At 59.0% G+C, this 14,406-nt stretch overlaps 1 protein-coding gene across 2 annotated transcripts; it reads left to right on the top strand.

Annotated features, from left to right (window-relative positions):
- The first annotated feature begins 1,641 nt into the window (after nucleotides 1–1,641).
- THY1 (Thy-1 cell surface antigen) lies at nucleotides 1,642–13,673 on the top strand. 2 transcript variants are annotated; one of them, XM_044996929.1, is made up of 5 exons: nucleotides 1,693–1,794; nucleotides 5,890–6,061; nucleotides 6,356–6,436; nucleotides 7,304–7,639; nucleotides 11,110–13,673. In XM_044996929.1, exons 3-5 carry the CDS (start codon nucleotides 6,400–6,402, stop codon nucleotides 11,220–11,222), a joined length of 486 nt encoding a protein of 161 aa, XP_044852864.1. In that variant the 5' UTR covers nucleotides 1,693–1,794; nucleotides 5,890–6,061; nucleotides 6,356–6,399; the 3' UTR covers nucleotides 11,223–13,673. The 2 variants fall into 2 exon arrangements, with proteins under 2 accessions (XP_044852863.1, XP_044852864.1); XM_044996928.1 differs by lacking the exon at nucleotides 5,890–6,061 and having other exon boundaries at nucleotides 1,642–1,794.
- The last annotated feature ends 733 nt before the right edge of the window (nucleotides 13,674–14,406 follow it).

Here is a 14,406-nt window from a genome sequence, read left to right as displayed (position 1 = left end):
GCGGCATCTGAACTCCCGGGGTCTGTGAGCTTGTTGGACTTCGCTTCAGCTTTGCCAGGAACTTGGGGCATTTCACCAGTTTATGCTCAAGCCCAGGGCTGGGCCAGAGCTGTACTCAGTGCAAAGGTGTCGTGACTGTCATGTTAGAGCATGCGCCATTGGTGCAAACTGCCGCTTGCCTGGGTACACTAGCGGCTGCACCAGTGCTGCTGAAAGCATGGCTGAGTCAATGATGGCTGTGACGGAGGCAAAGTCTGTGTCACCTTCACGTCCTCCTTGCATCCCCAGCTCTGGGGCCCTCCAACTACCCGCCCACCCCCCTGTCAAGTAGAGCAGTCTCAGGGCTACTCTATCTTATTCCAGTGGCTACTGGCTATTGCCACAGAAGCCCTGCGTCACCTGAGCACTCCTCGATGCAGGAGGGAGGTCCTCAGGGGGTGCCTCTGCTTTTGCACTTTGTGCAAACAGCCCAGCAGGGGATCTGGGCCCAAAGCCGTCTGGGAGGGAAAACAGGCCTCTTTTTTCCCTTAAGAGCAGCCCGCCTGTGGGAGTGAAGTGAGATGACACCCCAGGCTGTTGACATTTTTGTGCCAGGGAAGAGCAGTGTTCCCATGGAAACGGGGGAAACATCATCTCTAAGGGACCCATCCATTTCCAAAAAGGGGGCCAGACCTGACATGGGAGGTGGGGCTTCACAGAAGTCTGTGTGGGTGTGTGTCTGGGGGGGTTAAGGGGGCGATGTGGCAAAATTACAAGAGGTGTTAGCTGTTGCCCTGCCCAAGCTGGGGCTGCAGCGAACGCAGCCAGGTGCTGCATGGCATATGCCTTACGGTTTGTCCCCTCCTTGCCACCTGTCAAACACCAGCCCCTCGGCCTCCACACACCCCCCACCCTTCCCGGGCGGGGAGGGTCTGAGCCTCCCTGTGCATAGCAGAAATTGACAACACGAGGTGCAAGGCAGCGGGACTCCAGCCACAAGGGTCGCTTCCCCCCTCCCTTTCGTGGGGTTTCCGTGGCCCAGGTGCGGGTGCCAGGACGGAGCAGTCCATCCTATCCGTCAGCACGTGCCTGAGCCAGAGGGCATGGGGCTGTCAGCCTCAGCTCCGCAGTTAGCCACTGCTGGCCTAAATTGTGTCCCGTAGGGTGGGGCCAGCTTAGGAGGTGGTTTGTGCCGTGGTTCCCCCGCCTTGTTTGCTTCTGCTTCCAGGCCTAGGGCACAGGGTCTTCAACCAGTCCAGCCGGGATGGGCTTGGGCCCTAACCCTGAGTGTCCCACCTCCCACCCCCTGGTGCCAGGGAGACTCTGGCAGCGGGGGCCGTTGTTGCACAGGGGGATGGGATGCGGGGAGCGCCAGGGGGTACCCTGAGACCTCCCCCCTGGAGGGTAGCAGCAGGGGCTGCCATGTCCCTAACCACACACACACACCCCAGCACACAGAGATCACCCCTCTTGGCATCTCCGTCGTGGCAGGGCCACTGGGCAGATGTGCTCAAAGGCTGAGAGCCCCCTGGGGGAAGGGCTCTTTCCTCTGTACCTGCCCCCCAGCCCAGGCTGTGCGCCTGCCAGGCGCTGGAAGCAGCCGGACTGCAGAGGGCAGGGCCGTCTCCACTGCAGGGGCTTGCAGGGGGTGGGGCTGGGCTGGCAGCCCCGCTCCTGATTCGCGGGGGCGCCGGCGCCTCCCTTCCCCAAACTGCAGGCGCAGCGCGGCGCGCCCCAGAGCAGAGCCGCGCAGGAGGAGACGACGCAGCAGCAGCAGCAGTCGGCGGACGGAGACGGAGCGCAGCGCCCGGCCAGGTGAGAATGCGGGGGACGCAGCCTGGGGTCTGAGCCGGGGGAACGAGGAGACAATGCAGCAGCCCAGAGGTGCAGGCGGCTGCGGGCGGTGATGGAGAGCCGGGGCGTTGGGACGCGGGGCTGGATGCTCTGCAGAGGCACAGCCCTGCCCGTCTGATTGCCCTGCTCTCCGGCTTTTGTCTGCCCTGCCCCTCTCGCCAGCCTGTGCGGGATGGAGATGGAGGTGGGGGGTGTATGGCAGAGCACCGGGGTCCTTCGCCTTTTCCCCCAGTTCCCGCAGGGCGCAGAGAGACTGGAGCCGGGGCAGCCTCGGGGCGGGGTTAATCATTGCAGCGGAGCTCCCCGCAGCTCGGCAGCAGCCCGGCGAGCTCAGGCAGTGCTGCGGGGACCCCACCTGCCGCTGCAACGCTGCTGCTGCTGCTGCCAGAGCCCCCACTGCTGCAGTGCAAAGCCCAGCCGCGCTGCAGCCCCGGCGCTGCGGAATGGTGCCGTGACTCCGGGGGCGCTGGCAGAAGGGGGGAGCCGCCAGGAGAAAGAGGGGGACCCAGCGGGGTGAGGGCAACGGCCGGCTGTGGGACTGGGCTGGCGGGGCGGGAGAGGGTGGATGGTCTGGCTGCAGATCCGCGCTTGGGAGCAGATTCCGGGAGGGGCTCGTGATGAGACAGGGAAGCCCTTCCTCGCCCCTCTGCCCCATGCCCGCCCCTCTCAGCCCACCCCTGCTGCCTTCCTCCTCCCCATCCCTTCTTTCCTCTGCACCTCCTCCCCTCTGGTGACTCATCGCCGCTCCCACGCCTGATGAGACCAGAGCCGACTGGATCCCAGGAAACACAGCCTGGGGGGGCGCTGAAATCCCTGGAACAGGCATCGAAATAAACCCGGCCCTGTAAATCAGCAGCACACTCACCCGGGGGCGGGGGCTAGAACCCCCCGCGAGCGGGACAGCCATGGGGGGGGGGGGCGGAGGACACATTGCATTCGACTTGCAAGACACTTTTGCCCACGAGGTCCCTGGGGTCGTCTGCTCGGCCAAGCCGGTGGCCATCCCTACACCCGCCCCATGGCAGATCCTCCGGGGCCAGCCTGTTTGCAGGCTCTCTCCATTGGGGTTCAGTTCAGGCTGCCCCGGGGGTGACGGGGGGGGGCAATATTTGGGTGAGCAGAGGCCAGTTGCTGGGCAGGAGGTTGCCTAATAAGGTCAGTCCCCATGGAGAGATTTCACTGCCATTGGAAATTCATGCTCCCCGCTATGGGCCATGGGCTGTCAGCACCCAGCCCAGCCTGTCTCCCTGGGGGGGCCTGGGGGGCTCAGGATGAGTCAGGTGGGTGTGGGCCCGGCTGGAGTCAGCAGTTTCTATTATCATGCCCATCAGGGTGGGGGCTGAGATTAGAGCCGGGGCAGTAGCGGCTAGAACTCCTGGGTTCTCTTCCCAGCTCTGGGAGGAAATGGCTAGTGGTTAGAAGGGCATTGGGAGCCAGGACACCTGGGTTCTTTTCCTGCCCTGGCTGCTGACTGGCCATGTAACCTTGGTGGTTACATCCCCTCTCCGTGTACTGGGGCAGGTGATCCCTGTGCCCCGCAGTAGAACACCTTGAGAACCGCTGATGACAGATGGAGATGCCGTAGGAGCATCCGTGGTCACCACGCCCTTCGCCATGGAGTCCCTGGGGCTGGGATCATTGGAGTGGGGCGATGTTTTCAGGGGAAGCAGAAGGACCTTGCTGCACATGCTCAGGATATGGCTGCTGGAGGAAGGGATAAGGAGAATTTTTATATTTAAACAATTTTTTTCTGTTCTAAATGAGAAGGAGTGGGGGGAGCTGTCTGGTTTCCTGAATGGGGGAGGGTATCTGTGAATGGACACCCCCCCACACACAAACACATGCACAGATCTTTAGCTTGGGCCTTACTCAAACCAACATGGGAAGCGGGGAAGAGCAGCCTGCCTTCTCCAGGCTCTGGGGAGCTGGGGCAGGACTGCTCCATTCCTGCCCCACCCTCACCCCTCTGCAAGCACACACAGCCACACCCTTTGTACCCCCGTCCTTTTTCTGTCACTCCCTCCCCCACCGGCAAAGAGCCCTCTTCTCCCCACTTCTGCCACACACACATTTCTAGGGCTGCCGGCCCCCACCACAGCCCGGACACCCCCCCCCCCCTCCTCTCAGCCTCTCGCTCTCTTTGCAGCTCCTCCTGTGACAATGCTGCGGTGGAAAGCGGAGGGGTGGTGGAAGGGGTAGGGAGGCGTCCCCACTTGCTCTGGCTCAAGGCCCCACAAACCCCTAATCCCTCCCTGTGCAGAGGAGTCTGGAACAGATGGGTGAGGCTAGAGGCTTGTCTTCACTGCAGTGCTGACGCCAACATTATCCACAGCTTGAGTCCCGTCGCCATGCAAGGGAGATGCTGCTTCTAATTAGAGTTTGGCCGACGCATCAGCTGCTCACGCGGCTGCTCTGTGCGGCAAAGTGGCGGCTCTCCCTGGAGCTAGGCTAAGCAGAGAGATTGCTGCATTGAAGACAGTAGCCTAAGAGAGGAGCAGGGACTGCAAGGAGCTGAAATGCGGCAATCCAGGGCCAATCTGTGCCCCCGTTTAGGCGCTGATCCACCCCCAACCCTAGGATTCATTTGCGCTTGGGGAGGGAGTGGGGTTTGGAGCCTAGGATGGGTCAGGAGACTCTAAGCAGAGTCAATCGCGTGCGTAGGGGCAGCGGAAAGTCAAAGGTGTCAGAAGGACCAATGTCCTGGGGACCAAAGGAGATTCAAGTGGCCCATGCCCTTTGGAAGCCGTACTTTGCATGCAGCCCTTTTCTGCAAAGGCTGCACAGATGGGGCCGTTCTCTCCGGGTGGAGGAAAATAATATAGTTACGCACTCAGGGTCAATCAATCCTTCTGGTATTGCCTTGCTGCTGCTCAGGGACATGCACAGAAATTTAACATCCCTTTTGGGGGGGCACATTGCCCTTCCCTCCCTTTCCCCACCCCAGCTCCTGCAGGAGCTTGCTCTCGTCCCTGAAGCCACAGGGTGGAAGGAGCTCCCGGGGCGGGAGGAGTTCTGTGCCCCCGATTATTAGTTGTGGGGGGGGGTGTTCCTGATTGCCCTTCCCCCCTTGTGCACGCCCCTGCCGCTGCTCTTGCAAAAAAAAAGTATCCTCCTGCTGACGGGGATCTAGACCTGTCCAGACTCAGTGTCCCCTCAGCAGCACCTCCTGCAGGTGTGGGCGCAGAATGTCTCTAACTCTGCCCCCAGACTCTACAGCGCTGCCCTGCAAATCCTGCCGCCCTAGGCGACCGCCTAGGGTTGCCTAGTGGAAGCGCCAGACCTGCTCTCACGGTTTTAGGCTCTGAGGATTGCACAAGCCCAAACGGCAGCTCCCACCCATTGCACACGCTGCGAGGAAGCCAGAGGGAAAGCCTGCCAGACCCAGGGAATTTTTCATTCCCAGTTGCTGCAGCCCTGCTCCCTTCCTGTGTTCTACCACCAGCTCCTGGCCCCGCATAGCCAAAGCGGGACCACAAAGCACTGGAATCCCCACAGGTGGAAGCTCCCTGTCTGGCTGCCTCCCCATCTCCCTCCTCAGCTGTGTTCTTGGCCCCTTTCTCACACTGCATGGCTGTGAGTCATCCGCACTCACTCCCACCAACCCAGCCTGCTGCAAGGGGCCAGGCCGTGTGCCTGAGCTTAGGGGTGTGGAGGGGAGTCATCTCAAAGAGAGGAACTAAGTAGGCTTGAGCTGCCTGATGCTCCAGCTCAGCCCCCCTCCCTTTTAATCTGGGGAGCATGTGGGAACTCGCAGGTGTGGTAAATGTGCCCCCGGAACAGAGCGTGCTAGTGCAAGGGCCATGGGCCAGGCATGAGAGCACTGGAGCTGGGCGTGCTGGGGAGGTGGTGGTGCGCACACACATACATGCATGTGTGTGATCTGCTTTAATGCATGTCACAGGGGGCTCAGATGCCATGGTAATGAGCACCATGGGTGGTGTTTCCCAAGGAGCCTAAGGGACTTAGGAGCTGAAATTTGATAGGAGTTGGGCATCTCACTCCCCTCCCACTCTTCTGAAGAATCACAGCACGCGTTTCTCCTTGGTGGGTGCACAGATACCATGGTGATGAGCCCAGTATAAGTGAGATCCGAATGTGAGAGAGTACCTATAAACAAACGTCAGGAGCTGCGCATGCTGCTCACCGAGGGGGTGCGTCTGCCTCTCTCTGCTCGTGTGTGTTCACTGGCACGTTGCGTGCGAGCGCACGCGCCCATCTCCGTGTTCAGGTGAGTGTGTGATCATGGAAGACTTGAGCCAAAGCCCACGGGAGTCTTTCCACTCGCTGCAGTGGGCTTCAGCTCCAGTCCCAAGTACCATTCGCTGCGTGTGTCCGTGTTGACGTGCCTTGTGTGTGCATGTGCACAGATACCTGACTGTGTGTGCTCACATGTGCCCAGATGCCTGTGTGCGTGTTTATGGGCACACCCGGGTGTGATCACGCACCTGCCTGTGGGTGTGCATGTAGGGGTCGCACAGATCCTGGTTGGGTCACTAACCAGCATGTTCTCCTCCTGCTCAAGCCCCCGTCGCCGTTCTCCACCGCTGACAGCCCCAGCACCGAAAGATGAATCCCACCATCAGCATCGCTGTCATCCTGACAGGTAAGGGCCCAGTGATGCAATTATGCTGCCATCTAGTGGCCATGCTCCATAAGTGGCGCTGGGCTGGAGAGACCAGGCATGAGCTGTAAATAAATGCTTCACTCCAGAGAAAGCAGGCCCACCGCATCCTCCCGCAGGGGAGGGGGGCAGGCTGGCACAAAACGAGGAGGGGGAGAGCTCGATGGATGCAGCTAGCTACATAGGGACCAACAAGCAGGCGTTGTCTATGCCAAGGTGCACCCAGTGGATAGTATGATTTCATAACACATGGGCTGCCATGCTGGGTTTCTGCCGCAGAGCAGCTGGGCCCCATTGAATGAATGTGCTTTGGAGTAAGGGACCTAAAATGCAGCCTTCCCCATAACAAAGGGCCCTATGAGGGTACAACAGACACTGGTCTTGACCCGCCCCTGGTATCATGAACAAATTCTCCCTGTTCTCATTTCCACTGTGCTGGATTGGCAGGTGATTTGCAGGCTGGGGTGTGGGGAGGAGGTGACTGGATAGGCTGTGGGTCCGGGGACATTGTGGGGTGGGGGGATGTTATCACCTCTCCTGCTTCGCAGGGACCCCGCAGTGGAATGCACTGGTTTTGTGAGGAGAGAGATCACTCGCTAGCAGCACGACCACAAGGGTTAAAAGCCAAACTGCTGCTGCAGGCGAACGGAGAGTCTCCACTAGCTCATTTTGCGAGCAGGAAGTCTTGGCTTCTCTAGCCCTGTGCACGTGTGGTTTAGCCGGGAACTGTGATGTGTCTCCATAGCATGTGGATTCACTGCTGCATGCACTAGAGCAAGGGGCAGCGGCAGGGGTGCTCCTGCCTTCGCCACCCCCTGTCCCCCACCTGACCCTGTTGGCCTGTCCCAGTGCTGCAGGTTACCCATTGCCAGAGGATCAAGGAGCTGAGTGCCTGCTTGCTGGGTCAGAACCTGCGCGTGGACTGCCGCTATGAAAACAAGACCAGCAACTTCCTGAACTACGATTTCAGCATGTTCAAGGAAAACAGGAAGCGGGTGATCCAGAGCAACCTGAACGTCGCCGAGACCGGCCTCAAGTTACGATCCAACATCACCCTGTCAAAGGACATGGTGTGCCTGCAGCTGTTCGACTTCACCACTGCAGATGAGGGCATCTACATCTGCGAGCTGAAGATCACCAATGACTACACCGGCAACCAGATAAGGAACATCACCGTCATCAAAGGTGGGCAGGGGCATAGGCGGCAGGTTCGTATAATTTTTGGTGGGGCCCAAAATGGTGGTTCCCCCCACCCCGCTCTCACCCTGTAAGCTGATATAAAATGAAGCTACAATGCGTCAGCACCACAAGATTACAAGGGTCAATTAAAAGTGGAAAGTCAGAAGCAGCACTTGCCTGCTTCAATATACGGTATTAAATTTTGTTGCACTTGTTGTGACAAAGTGGGAATGTTCTTAATGTTTTCTCTGAATACTGTGTGGGTGCCTCAGTTTCCCCTGCAAAGTGCCAACTGACGGTGTTGGGGACAAAGAGATCAGGTGGCCTCCTTGTCCGGAAGAGACACAAAGGCCAGAGGAGGGAGTGTCAGTTTGGAGCTGGCTGGGGAAATCGGGAGAGGCCCAGAACTTGGGTCTGGGCTCCCCGCCCTCCAAGATGGACCTGACTGAGGGGTCCTGTTTTCTGTACATACAAGCTCTGTTTAAACTGTGTTCCCGTCATCTAATAAACCTTCTGTTTTACTGTCTGGCTGAGAGTCACATCTGACTGCGGAGTTGGGGTGCAGGGACCTCTGGTTGCCCCAGGACCTGCCTGGGCAGACTCGCTGCAGAAAGTGCATGATGTGGAAGGGCATGCTGAATGCTCCGAGGTCAGACCCAGGAAGGTGTAAGCTTCTTGCCCTGGAGACAGTATGCTCAGAGAGGAGGCTCCCCCAGAGTCCTGACTGGCTTTGTATGGAGTTGTTCCAAAGCATCCCAGCATCCCCTTCCACACCATGCGCTTCCCGGAAGTCTGCACAGGCACTGACACTCCCTCCTCTGGCCTTTGTCTCTTTTCCAGGCATTAGGAGGCTACCTGATCTCTTTGTTCTCCAACACCTTCAGTTGGCACCTTGCAGGGGGGTGGCCCAGGCCATCAGTTGCCTGGAGACAGGGTGTCGGCCATTCTCTGTGCAGACAGCATCACACTGGCCCTCTAGGGCTTTACAACAATCACACACCCTTATCCCACCATCTAGAGCCTTAAGAAATGCATTGGGGAAACTGAGGCACACAGACAGTATTCAGAGAAAACACCTGTATATGACCAGTTACATACTTTGAAGGGTGTAAAATAATCAAATATTGTGCTAAATACAATGATACTCCAAACTGACCACCAAATTTAAGTTGCATGTTTTTCCCCTCAGGTGAGGGTTCTGGGGTGGGGCTGGGGATGAGGGGTTCACAGTGCAGGAGCGTGCTCGGTGCTGGGGGTGCAGGCTTTGGGATGAGGCAGGGCTGAGGATGAGGAACTTGGGGTGCAGACAGGCTGCCCCAGGGCTAGGGCCAGAGAGGACTCCCCATCACCATCACTGGCAGCAGCAAGCTCCAGGGGAGGGACCCCTCCTCTGCCACCCTACCCCCCACAGCACACTCACTCTGCACCACAGTCACTGCACATGCTCCTAGGGCCCCTCAGGTCCAGAAAGCTCCTCCCCTATGATGGGTACTGGGGGGGGGAGGGGCACAGGTGGCCTTCCATGCTGCCCCTCACCATAACTTCACTGTGGATGGGGGATGGGGCTGCCCCTTACCCAGCATGGGGCAGAAGTGGGGTAGGCAGGGTGGTGGCTGGCTATGGGACGGGGGAGCAGGGTGTCATAAAATTCATCCAAGCCCCAGCTGCTCAGGTCTAGGAAGCCTCCCTCTCCCATCCCTCCTGTGGCGGGTGGGTTGGTGGGTGCTGGGGGAGGGGGCATTGCCTTCACATGTGGCTTCCTGCCTCCCCTGTGCAGCCTGCTGCGCCTCACTGGGGGTAGGAGTGGGGGCTGGAGCTGGGGCTGGGGCTGGGGGGGAATCATAGGGTCAAAAAAAAAATCATAGGGTCAAACACTCACGGAAGCCCCAGCAGCTGCTAAGGTGAGTGATGTCCCTCTCCTGGCCGGAAGTCCCGTACGCGTCTCCTCCAGGTAGGGGCAGGGGAGGGGAGAAGAGGCCCCCTCCACTCCCCTCTCCCTCTACAGCAGCAGTTAGTTAGCATTGTTCTTATGCTAATGCTGCAGCTGTAGCCTTAGGCTACGGCAGCAAAAGCAAGGGAGAGAGACACTCTCTTTACATTCAGGCAGGGAAGCTTCGGGGGGGGGGGGCGGGGGGGAACCTAGCTCCAAATATTGGTGGAGCAGAGCCCCTGATTATGAATATTCCTGGGGCTTTAGCCCCAAGAGCCCATATAAGTTGGCGCCCATGGGCAGGGGAGGGGACCCTAGCACCCCTGGGCTTCTCGCTGACCTATCACTGTGTGCCCCCCTCTGCCCTCCAGGGCTCTATTACTGATGGCCCAAGGGACAGACCCACCTGATGCCCTCTGACCATTTAAGCCCTGTGCCCAATGCTCCTCTGAGATAAATACTTTCCAACCTACTGCAGCCAGGACAGGACCAGCAACGGAGTCACCCCTCTCCCCACACACATCCTTGCCTGGAGCCAAACCCCTCTCACCCGCCAGCGCCCTGTGCCTTTTGCAGGCATCTGTCAGAGGCATCCACCCACCCAGCTTCCCACTGGGCCCTGCAAACCCTAGGGCCAGCCCTGCGCTGGGGAATGGTCCAGATCAGAGCCTTGTGCCTTCCGGCTGCCTGATTAAACCTCGCCCAGATCTGTAGAACTGTCTCTGGCTGCTCAGTGGCCCACACATGGGCTGAGTTTGAGGAGTCTCAGTGGACACCCAAAAGAACCCATCATAGTTGGTATCAATTGGCCCCTTTGTTACCCTGGCTCAGCAGAAACCAAGGACGGAAGGGGGCCCCCACTCCTTGCTGGGGACCCAGGACAGATCAGACCCAGGACAGATCAGCAAGGTAGCATAAGGGGAAGAACCCAACCTCTGCCCACCCTGTGACTGTTCGGTAGGGAAAGGACGCCAGCCTCCAGGGCTGTCCATCTGGAGCATAGTGTCTGTAGGCTTCCCGCTGGGGAGAGGCCTTTTCCCACCCCAGAGTGCCACAAGGCACCTTGCACCCCACCTCTCAGGGCCTGGGGTCAGGAAGGCACTTCCCTATGGGCAGGATCTTGCCGAGTTGTCCCCTAGGGGTTTCTTCCACCCGCTTTTGAAGCAGCCAGTGCTGGCCATTGTCAGAGAGAGGACACGGGCGTGGATGGAGCCCCTGACTTGATCGTTATCGTTTGTATGGCAGTAGGACCTTGAGGCCCCAATCGAGATCGGAGCCCCCCCTTGTGCCAGGCGCGGGGAAGACACCGAGTGGGAAGTGCTCCCTTGCCCCAAAGAACTCGCAGTCCCGCTAGACAAGACATAAAGTGGGAGGGGAAATAGAGGCACGTGGAGGGGAAGTGACTTGCCCAAGGTCACACAGCTGGTCCGTGGCAGAGCTGGAGAAAGAACCCAGGTGTGCCGGCTCCCAGCGCCTCATCATTCCTCTTTCCCCAGGGATCTCATTTTTGCCTCTTCTCTCTTTTCCCCTCCCCCTGCCCTGGCAGACAAGCTGGAGAAATGTGCCGGCATCAGCCTCTTGATTCAGAACACCTCGTGGGTGCTGCTCCTGCTCCTCTCCCTGCCGCTCCTGCAAGCTGTGGACTTCGTGTCCCTGTGAAAGGAAGGAGCGACCGAGCCGCCCAGCCGAGCCCCACTGCCCAAACGTGGCCCTTTGCAAGAGAAGACGATGAACGATTTGGAACCAAGGAAATCTCTCTCTGTGTATATCTCTCTATATATCTGTATATCTGCCGAGCCCGCCCGCCCTCCCCGCACTGCCACGCCATCACACCACACGTCCGAAACACGCTGGGGGCTGGGGTGGGTGTATTAAGCAGTATTAAAGGATCCGACGCATGGCGGCATTCCCTCGCGCTCTGCTAGATGGTGCAGCTTCTTCCATAGCACGTTTTGGTTTTGTTTCTTTGTCCCGGTGGCAGGGGGATCTATAGCCTCGAGGCAGCAGCTTGTCTTGGTCCATTTTTTTGTCTTTCAAGGAGGGAAAGCCAGCAGGGCCCCCAGACCTGACTCTGGTAAAAGAGGGTCAAAGAGTTAGGGGACCAACTGGCTACCACCTGAGCCTGGAGAACAGACGCTCGCTCAGCAACACAGGCTTCCCCAGTGTAAAGGCTCGTCCCCATCTAGGCAATGTCGGGCACGTGGGAAGCGGTGGGACAGAGTACACTACACTAGCTTTTCACCTCTGGGGAGCTGGGTTTGAATCATGCCTGGTGAGATGAATTTGGTGGGCTCTCAGCCTGTTCTTAGCAGCCATCACTTCCGTCTTGCACAAAGCCGTGACCATTGGTATGACTGCTTCGCCTGCGCAGGAAAGGGCCAGCATTGAAACAGATCCGTCTTGGGGGTGTGAGCAACAGGGACACTCGAATACAGAGACAGCAAGGGGTGCTGAAGGTCTCAAGTTGGGGGTGCAGGGACAGACAAATAGCGGGGGCCACAGCACTGAAATAGCAAGGGGTGTGGAAGGTTTTAGGACAGAGGTGCAGCTGCAGCCCTGCATAAGAACACTTGCCCATCACTCATCCATGCTCTGCTGGGCTTAAGCCCTCACTGTAAGATCAGAGGATGGCCGTTGGTTGTTGGTTGTTTTTAATTAATCCTGAACTAAGGAACTGAGGCAGCAGCCCTTGAAATGAGTCAGTGTGCCGAGGCAATCCTGCTCAGCGGAGACTAGGGGTTAGCTGTGAAGGGAGACCCCTTGCTGAGCTGGGGCCAGCACTGCTCGCTGCATGATCTCCAGGCAGGGGTCCCCTGGGTGGAGACACAGATAGCACTTGGTGGGTGGGTGTGCGTGTGTGTAAACACTCAGGGGGGATGGACAGCTTGCTCCCAGAGAAGAAGCCACTGTCCTTGGGGAGAGAGGAGATATAGGGAAGGGGGCCTGGGCAGCTGCCACCTCCCACTCCTCTGGTACCAGTCAAAGCTGCTCTGTGACATCCCCCATTAACACACAGGGCTGGCGATTGGGGGAGATTGCAGGAGCTGGGGCGGCCCCCAAGCCACAAGCACTCATCCCTTTGGGTTTGACTTCAGGCACTAGCGAGACCAGCCCACCTGGCTCCGCTCCTTGTCTGGACCGTGGTTTCCTCCTTCAGCCCAGTCCCGCTCCTGAGTCGTGCTAGTGGGGAGAAGGCTGCAGCCTTCCTCCCTTGCATGTTAACAGACTCCGGTGCGGGCCTGTTCCTTAGCACAGCCTTGCCTCTCATTAGGAGCCTCAAGGGCCTAGGCAGGTGTTTCCTGTGGACACGGGTTAGCCGTAGGGGGATATAATGCATCCCAAACCACACAATGACCCCAAGCTTAGAGACCGTCCCCAGCTGGAGACGGGGTCCGGACAAGGCCTGCCCCCCCAGCACACTGGGGATCAAATGCCCCAGGACTGAGCAGGGAAGAAACTCCTGAGCCCACCTACCGCGCAGGGGCAGGCTAGAGGGCGGAGGGCATTACATAGCTCTCTCCTGAGCACCCAAGGCATCTCCCCCAGGCGTGGGCTAAAACAGGGGAGCAGGGGTCCCGCTCAGCCCGCTGCCACGCAAGGGCGGCAATGGGAAACCAAGATCACGTGCATAGGAACTGAGCAGGGCAAGCCCGGGAACTCACCTGGTGGAGCCGGAAGGGTTAATGGTGACGGGGGGGGGACAGGCCCCAGCTAATTGTAATATGCCCCCCCCCTCTCCGATTGTGTGTGCTGCGCTTGAGCCCACTGCAGCGTCAGGAGCCGGGTGGCTGGCTAAGGGGAGCTGCTTTCTTCTGTGATGCCCCGCGCCCTGCTTGTTCGCTGTATAGTGCACTACCCCCCCCAGATGTACTGCTCAGGTATCTCTCCGTGTACATCTCCCCCCAGCCAGCCCTGACCTGCCGGTGAATGCAATGGAGGGAGGGGGAGGGTCAGACCCAGCCAACCCACACGGACGTGTCCTAGTCTTGTTTCGTGAACATTTGTAGTGTTTCCACAGCTTGGTGTACGAGAAATGCTGTTCAAGGGGGGAAAACAAGAACAACAAAAGAGCCTCTGTCTGCACAATAAATCCCTCGGTTGTGTGTTGGATTCGCAGCCATCTGCCTCTTTATTTCAGCGCGGGATTCAAGGGCTTTGAACTTGCTTTCCTAAGGGGCAGCCAGAAGAGCTGGCTGGGGGCAGCCTGCCCTCTAGTGGAGACAAGCTGAACTGCTTAGCTGTGTGTCCTAGCCTCTATACTGCAAGATACTCCCCACTAGCACCAGCTGGCTCTGTAAGCAGCCCGGCTCCGGCCCGACATGCTCCGAATAGCAGGGGAGATGAAGGGGAGCGGTGCCCGTCCTGCCTGGAAAGCCAGGAAGAGGCGGCGGGGAACAGCTTCGCTCCCAGCGCTGTTTCTTCTCAGGCTGGGAAGCTCCAGAATTCAACCCCTTCCAGCTCCTGCTGCCAGCCCCACCTGGGCCCTAGAGCCAGAGGGCTCGGGCTGGTAGAACGGCACAGGAGGTCCCCCAGAGTGATCCCCACACACACACGCTGCAGGGGCTGGGACTAGCCCCTGCCTACAGGGGGATCCAGAGCAGCACCCAGGGGCTGGGATCTCCTTCCGTCCTGGCTCCCCTAGCCCATAGGGGCAGCACCCAACAGCTGGCATCCAGCCTCCCCGGGCTAGCGTGACCAGATGCCCTGATTTTATAGGGACAGTCCTGATATTTGGGGCTTTTTCTTATATAGGCTCCTGTTACCCCCCATCCCAATGTTTCACACTTGCTGTCTGGTCACCCTACCCCCCGCACCCCCACACCTCTCCCCCATCCCCGCCCCC

Source organism: Mauremys mutica, chromosome 22 (assembly GCF_020497125.1).
Source record: "Mauremys mutica isolate MM-2020 ecotype Southern chromosome 22, ASM2049712v1, whole genome shotgun sequence".
In the NCBI taxonomy this organism is placed as follows: Eukaryota; Metazoa; Chordata; order Testudines; family Geoemydidae; genus Mauremys; species Mauremys mutica.
Note: the sequence above shows the minus strand (reverse complement) of the source record. Positions and strands in the feature narration are given on the sequence as shown.

What these genes read in the sequence shown, in the direction of transcription:
- THY1 (XM_044996928.1), top strand. Translation starts at nt 6,400, where the DNA reads ATGAATCCCACCATCAGCATCGCTGTCATCCTGACAG. An exon ending in CATCGCTGTCATCCTGACAG is followed by an intron (nt 6,437 to 7,303) that starts GTAAGGGCCCAG and finishes GGCCTGTCCCAG; the next exon opens with TGCTGCAGGTTACCCATTGC. An exon ending in GAACATCACCGTCATCAAAG is followed by an intron (nt 7,640 to 11,109) that starts GTGGGCAGGGGC and finishes CTGCCCTGGCAG; the next exon opens with ACAAGCTGGAGAAATGTGCC.